The sequence below is a fragment of the Malus sylvestris genome, chromosome 4 (genome assembly GCF_916048215.2).
Source record: "Malus sylvestris chromosome 4, drMalSylv7.2, whole genome shotgun sequence".
NCBI lineage: Eukaryota > Viridiplantae > Streptophyta > Magnoliopsida > Rosales > Rosaceae > Malus > Malus sylvestris.
The window spans coordinates 30634323-30641502 of NC_062263.1; the positions used below are offsets into that span (position 1 = coordinate 30634323).

Genomic DNA, 7180 nt, shown 5'->3' on the forward strand with positions numbered 1-7180 from the left:
ATTCCACGTTAATAGAGAAATGTAAAATATTCATTTTTTATCGAAAGATGTAAATAAAAATTTAAATTTACATTTTATTGGTGATTGATCTCGCCAATCAAAGAAGGAAATTTAACAGAGATCTCAAATTTACATAACTCCTACCAAGAAAGGAATTTAACTAGGATCTCAAATTTATTTCGCGCTCATCAAGAATGGAAATTTGACTGAGACCTCAAATGTGTATTTCTTCAATAAAGATGCTCAAACTTTCCAAGAGATTAGTATTAGAGAATGACTTATATAACATGCGTTCATTTTCAATTAGCATTCCTTGCTAATAATACAAAGACATGTTATTTTTCTTTCTACATATTTATTGGCACGAAATATCAACCGATGAACCTTCGACATTTTGTCCAAGTAACGAGGTGTTTATGTGTTGATGGAGGTCTATTTAGTTGATATTTGGATTATGATGTAGTCATTCTAATCGGTGAAGTTTATCTTTACCCCTCGACAATGCAATCGTGCAGCCATATGGTGGTAACGTACATTCTTAAACATGGCAGAAGCTTTGGTTGGAATGAATTAGGACCTGAATTTTTGTTTAATGTTATAGCAGAAGATGCAAATGTTTCCATTCGTATTTGATTATTAATACATTTCTATCCTTTGTCATAAAAAAAAAAAAAAAAACGAGGTGTTTATGTGTGATGTAATAGGAAAAAGGAAAAAGGAAAAACGGTGTGCGATAACTTGGCAGAATAAGAGAGGGAGGGGAATTGGGAGAGAGAGACTCGTTGATTCGCTCAACAAAAATAAGAAAAACGCTTCTTGGTTGTGCAGTTTTACTATGAGGGTAGTAGAGCATGGCAGCCTTTGAATTCCGGTCACCCTACTTTTTCTCTCTAACTTTTCTCCTCCTCCTCCTCCTTCTCCTCCTCTCCTTCTCCCCCTTCAACCAATTCCATTTCACCCCCTTAAATCCTCATTCTTCCCCATCTGCCCCTCTCCAAATCAGAAATCACACAGCCTCATATCAATATGCCACTCTGAATCCTGCACCCTCTCCCTCTCCCTCTCCTTCCACTGTTGCAGAGAATCTCCAAGTAACCACCTTTACATTTTCTTGTTATAAAATTGCACGGATAAAGTTTCAATTTTTCTTTATTTCTGGTTTTTTTTTTTTTTTCATTGGAGGTGTTTTTTTTTTCTTCTATACTTCTTTCCCTTTCTTAGGTTCTGCATTTTTTGTGCCCATAATTTTATTCAGCAGGAAAAGAGCAGCAGCAGCAGCACAAGCAGCAAGATTGAAGAGGAGTTGGCGAGAGCCAGAGCCGCCATCCGCGAAGCCATTCGTACCAAAAACTACACATCTGACAGACAAGAAATTTACATCCCCAGAGGAAGTATCTACAGAAATCCCTATGCTTTTCACCAGTAAGTTTTATTTAATTATTATTTATAAGTTTCTTTTTCTTCTGCATTTGGTTACCAAAGCTACTTATTAATATAAATCTGTTTCTCAACCAAAATTTTAGAAAATTACTATTCTAACCGTCTTATGATCCTGAATAAGAATAAAATGATAGGTAATTTAGTAATCGCATATAATATAAATTTTACTGTTTTTTATACAAACCTCATAGCCAATTAATCCTAACACATTCATTTAAAAATTAAATAAAAATTAAGAAGGTTTTTTTAACCCACATCTCCCACTCTCCCAGGTCAACCCTCTCCCCTTCTTCCAAGTTCCAATCCCAATTTTGTTTTGTTATATATATATATATATATATAATAAAAAAAAAGTTTCTCTTAAGGAAAGTGATATAAATATTTTATAACAAATACTAGGCAAATTTAATTAATACGATGTAACGTGTGAGCAAATGAATAATTTATTAATTTATTTATTTATGGTAGCGTTTTGAATAATATACCTTTTTGTCTAATTGGTTTTGATACCACAATAAAGCAGATTTGTTTATGGCTAATTTTGATGCCAGTTCTTTTCTTCCAAACAAAGCAATCCCTTTCATTTTTCCTAGACTTTATTATCTTCCCATTATTCTTAATAATATTTTAATTTGTAATTATTGGGGGTCGGTCCATATACAAAATACTTGTTTTGGTTCTTGTTTGTTTCGGTGGCGTATGGGTGACTACTTCCATCCCAAAATAATTGTGGCGCTCTTTGGCTTTATCTTGCGCAGCCATTGATACTTTTTCAATGAAATATTTTCGGGATTGGATATATCTCCGGTTGTATGGTAGGATTTCTAGTCATAATCTACGTTCATTTACACTAGGGTTAGATTTTCTTTCAAAAGAGTTAACAATAAATGTAATTAATTAACGCGGTGATTTCGATAGATTTTTTAATATGTGTGGAACACAGTACATTACATTTTGTGTCATCATAAAAGTAGAGGAACGTTGAAAATATATTTTAGTAGTAATTATTTACCATGTCATGCATTCATGTTATAACATGTCATGTACTACTTTATTTTCCAGGTAAAAGAAATCTCATTAATTTTTATATGTGAGATTCGTTTTTCTTTGCTGCAATTTACAGTCTGAAATATATGCAAAAGTAATTTGATTTGGATAATTTTGGATGAGCAGGAGTCACATAGAGATGGTGAAAAGATTCAGGATATGGGCCTACAAGGAAGGGGAGATACCCATGTTTCACAATGGGCCTATGTCCTACATCTACTCTATCGAAGGCCATTTCATCGATGAGCTGGACAGTAGTGGCAAAAGCCCATTTTTGGCCCGACATCACGACGAGGCCCATTCCTTCTTTGTCCCTGTGAGTGTGAAGAGGATAGCTGATTTCTTGTACGACCGGCCTAACCCCTACACATTTCACGGTCGACTGGTTCGAATCGTCACCGATTACATCAATGTGGTTGCCCAGAAATACCCCTACTGGAATAGAAGCAGTGGAGCTGACCATTTCATGCTCTCTTGTCATGATTGGGTACTGTATCTTCTTTGAGCCAATTCGGAAAGAAAAGAACGTGGCATTCGTCGTTGCAGACAAATCACAGCCCAATAAGCGTGAATTGCATGTGTCATACTGTGATTTGCATGTACCGAAGAATGTCATGTTACATTTGGTTTTGTCAGGAAAGAAAAACAGGGCACCAGCCATCATCTGTTCATTCCTTTCGGTTTTCTACGCATGGAGTTCCATACCATTCTGTTTTGATATCCATCTTTCTTTGTTCTTGCAGGCGCCAGAAATTATAGACGACGACCGTGACTTCTACAAGAATTTTATAAGAGTACTATGCAATTCCAATACCTCAGAAGGGTTCCAGCCCAAGAGAGATGTCTCATTACCGGAATACAATATACCGGAGCACACTCTTGGTCCATCGCTCCTTGACCAACACCCCGATAAGCGTCCTATCCTAGCCTTCTTCGCCGGTGGTGCTCATGGAGACATAAGGAAGTTCTTGTTTGAGCATTGGAGGGACAAAGATGATGAAATCCAAGTCCATGAGTACCTTCCAAGGGGCCAAAATTACCACGAGATTATGGGACGGACCAAGTTTTGCTTGTGTCCCAGTGGCTCCGAAGTTGCTAGCCCTAGAGTGGTTGAGGCCATGTATGCAGGGTGCGTCCCTGTCCTCATTTCCGATTACTATTCATTGCCCTTCGCTGATGTTCTTGATTGGAGTAAGTTTACGATCGAAATCCCGCCCAAGAGAATACCGGAGATTAAGAGGATCCTGAAAGCCGTTCCACACTCAGAGTTCTTGAAGTTGCAGAAGAGGGTGATGCAGGTTAGAAGGCATTTTATGCTGAACCGACCGGCGAAGCCGTATGATGTGTTTCATATGGTGCTTCACTCAATATGGCTAAGGAGGCTTGACATCAGGCTACCAAATTGATTACAATTAAGAATCGGGTTATAAGCATTTTTTCAATATCTTAATCATGATTTTCATAGCATTTACATTTATACCATTTGTTCAATGAGTAAAATCAAACACAAGTGATTTAATTCACTTATTACATTATTCATTATTGCAAGAAAGTTTCACAAAAAGCTCAAAATCCAGTCTCAAACCAATTTTTAGACTCTGGCCAGCACAAGTTGCACACGAAACATAAAGTGCAGAGAGTACAATGTACGAAGTCTGTCGGAGAAAGGAAAAAGAATGAAGAATTCAATGGTGAATGTCATTACCAGCAACCTCAGTCGTCCGCCCTGGTGCAGGGTTTGTGGAGGCTGGTTGTTTGGTGACAGCAGCCATAATATCTGCATAACCCACCACTCCAACGACGATATCATCACTATGATCCTGGGTCACCCACACGTGTGTTGCCCTGTGAGACAACATCTGAGCCATCACTGCCGCCAATGAACTCGTAACCCTACAGGTCAAGGGTGCACTTCTTCCCCTATACATGCTTCTGCTCACTCCCAAGCTTGGGCTCGCAGGATTGAACCCTATACTCCTGCTACTGAACTTCTTCGGCCTTGCTGACCCGCCACCATTAGCTTGGTTATTATTTCCAGCAGTGGGATGCACAGAGAAATTGTATTCCGACCTTGAGGACACATTATCCTCAACTCCCATCACAAACTGTCCAGCGGAGAGATTAGCTAAAGCCCATGCTGCTGATAAGTAATCACATTTCCATAGTTTGGAGGCAGAGATCTCTCCAATGATCTTATACTCATCATCCTGTGTCTGTTCGACAACAGCAACTGCACTAGGGTCGTCTGGAAGCTTTTTAGTGGCTTCAATGGCTGCAGCCGAGGCTTCAACAAATTGGTAGTTTGGGTTAATTGCTCCAATAGAGGAGATAGAGGAGAGTGGAAGAGGTGCTAGGGCACCTAGGCAACCAATCAGGAAACGGATGACATCTTCTCTTGAGAGACAGCAAAACTTGTCACGGGTACTGCTAGTGGAAGATGAGGAAGGCCGATTGGGATTGGCAGCAAGGTTATTGCTGCTGCCACTAGCATCTATGTTCTTGAGCCACTTACCACTATAGATCATAGAGAAACGTTTGCTCATGCCTTTCCATACCACACTCTTTCGAACAATAAGACGCTTTACACCATGCTTCATCATCTCCAGTGCATCTATCAACCTTGCAGAAACAAAATCCAAATTGGAAACAATGCGCATTTCACTTTTAAGTAATCATTTCTTGTTTCTTTTGCTAAACAATGTATATCTAAAATGGATAGCAATACTACAGAACTTCACAACTCGAAACTCATAGAGATGTCAGGAAATCGATGCATATATACCCAATAGAAATTATTTATAAAACTGCAGATTCCAAGGAATTCCCTTGCTTTACCAATATCAGAACTTGTATCTTTATTTGTGATCAGGACTATTTGGAACCACGGACAAAGTATGCAACAGAATGTAAAATAATCAATGATCAACAGATGGATGGAAGCAGTAGAAAAGAAAACAGATTTCTCATCACATCGAGAACGGAATAGTGACAGCAGCACGCTAACACAAGCATCAATATGAGCAAAAGAACTAGAAGAACAAAGATCTATAACTAACCAACAAAACTGAAAACATTTAGGAAATCCTCCTTTAGTGGAGGAGTAAGAAAACAAATCATAGACTTTTAAACAATGCTCATACTGAAAAGCTAACAAGTTAACCTCTCAATCAGTATGCTCACAAACCGAATCCAACAGAAATCATCCCACAACAATTAGCCACCGAAACAACACCAATCACCACAAAGTACTTCCAAGTGCAAGATATCAAAACCGAATCACAGAACACCATATAAGTTATAGAACACCATGATCGATAGTCATAGAAACAACACTCAAGATCAATAGAAATTCATAGCATCACGATATAAAGTAGTAAGATTGAGAAGTAGTAGGCAACCTTGTGGCAGGATCAACCTGCTTGAGCAAAGAATTATTCGGAACAATAACATCAGACACCGGAGTCTTCAAAGCCTTGTCATGATCCTCAAGGCACTCACTTTTAGCAAAGAAAGCAACAATGTCGAGGGAATTAAGGATTCCCACAAACCTCTGCTGCAACATTTCATTGTTTTCGACCATTCCCACATTCGATTTCCTCTTCCACACCGGTATGCCGCATTCCGTCGACTCTCCGATTGCCCTTATGGCCGCCTCCATCGTCTCCGTCTCGCAGAGCTCCACCATCTCCGGCTTCCCCACCGTTAGATCACCCACAACATGGTACAGAAACACCGACGCCATTCCCCAATTTCTGTTCGAAAATTAAACAAAACCAATCAAACTCCTACTGATCTCTCCATTTCTGTTCAATTGGAATGAAATACTCATTAAAAATTGAAAATTTACCTCAAGGGACAAACTAAAAAACTGAGTTCTCTCGTTTTCCCGGGAAATCAAGCTTCTTTGATCGCACTTCAAATTTTCCAGTAAAAATTGTGTGACGAAAACCCAACAGAAAGGAACTTTCTTTGCGTTTGATTTCTATTTTCTAAGAAGAAAAACTACAAACGAAGAGAACCCAGATCGAATATAAACTAGATCGGATAAAGGGTTCCTGAAAAAGGCCAAGACAGAAAATTTTCTGGAAAACAAGCAGGAAAACGTAAGGTGAAACCGGGAAGACCGGTGAGAGGACGAGAGTTATAAGAGGGAGTGGAGGAAGATGAGGAGGAGGTGGACGCCGGTAATGGGTAATCTGTGAAGGGTCAGGAAAGAGAAGGAAGAAGGGAAAGCAGGAGGTTTGGCCATTGATGGAGGAGGGGAAGAAGATGAAGGTAAAGGCCCATCAAATGTCTCTCCGAACTCTCAGATCCTGGTGATTTCTGAGGAGTTGTGGATGAGAATTGATGACTGAATCAGAGAGAAATTCTGATTTTTCGGTGCATGATTAATTAGCGAACAGGTGATCTGATTTTTATTGACACTTCATATTTAGTCAAAGATTTGGCCTTTAACATTATTGCCCTCGATGTGGATCAGTCGACCATTAAACAGTTCAAATTCAGGAATGTTGTAATTTTCAAATTGGATTTTTATTTCCAAAAATGATATTTTTATAAAAATTTATACTATATTTCTACAACATTTTTAACAAAAACGAGACTCGTATATGTTAACGAGTACTACTTGTATTCAACAGAGGATATAAATATGATATGAAAAATAAAATAAGTGTAGCATTATTCTTTTATT

The 7180-nt window shown here is 38.6% G+C and overlaps 2 protein-coding genes across 5 annotated transcripts; one reads left to right on the plus strand and one right to left on the minus strand.

Moving 5' to 3' along the window:
* Positions 1-724: 724 nt before the first annotated feature.
* On the plus strand, positions 725-3964 carry LOC126618392 (probable glycosyltransferase At3g42180). 4 transcript variants are annotated; one of them, XM_050286444.1, is made up of 4 exons: positions 725-1091; positions 1259-1422; positions 2614-2974; positions 3231-3964. In XM_050286444.1, the coding sequence occupies exons 1-4, from the start codon at positions 852-854 to the stop codon at positions 3891-3893; spliced, it is 1428 nt and encodes a 475-aa protein (XP_050142401.1). In that variant the 5' UTR covers positions 725-851; the 3' UTR covers positions 3894-3964. The 4 variants fall into 4 exon arrangements, with proteins under 4 accessions (XP_050142401.1, XP_050142400.1, XP_050142402.1 ...); XM_050286443.1 differs by having other exon boundaries at positions 726-1091; positions 1256-1422; XM_050286445.1 differs by having other exon boundaries at positions 726-1091; positions 1265-1422.
* Positions 3965-4001: 37 nt separating this feature from the next.
* Positions 4002-6918, minus strand: LOC126618394 (CBS domain-containing protein CBSX6-like). The gene is made up of 3 exons (XM_050286447.1): positions 6335-6918; positions 5886-6239; positions 4002-5106 (listed from the first exon to the last, which is right to left on the minus strand). The coding sequence occupies exons 2-3, from the start codon at positions 6227-6229 to the stop codon at positions 4173-4175; spliced, it is 1278 nt and encodes a 425-aa protein (XP_050142404.1). The 5' UTR covers positions 6230-6239; positions 6335-6918; the 3' UTR covers positions 4002-4172.
* Between the last annotated feature and the right edge of the window lie 262 nt (positions 6919-7180).

Bases quoted from the DNA above. Each gene is read 5' to 3' on its own strand.
- LOC126618392 (XM_050286443.1), top strand. From the start codon at position 852: ATGGCAGCCTTTGAATTCCGGTCACCCTACTTTTTCTCTCTAACTTTT. The intron at 1,092-1,255 runs GTAACCACCTTT...AATTTTATTCAG, and splicing joins CTGTTGCAGAGAATCTCCAA to CAGGAAAAGAGCAGCAGCAG. The intron at 2,975-3,230 runs GTACTGTATCTT...TTGTTCTTGCAG, and splicing joins TGCTCTCTTGTCATGATTGG to GCGCCAGAAATTATAGACGA.
- LOC126618394 (XM_050286447.1), bottom strand. From the start codon at position 6,229: ATGGCGTCGGTGTTTCTGTACCATGTTGTGGGTGATCTAACGGTGGGG. The intron at 5,107-5,885 runs GTTGCCTACTAC...TGTTTCTGCAAG, and splicing joins CAGGTTGATCCTGCCACAAG to GTTGATAGATGCACTGGAGA.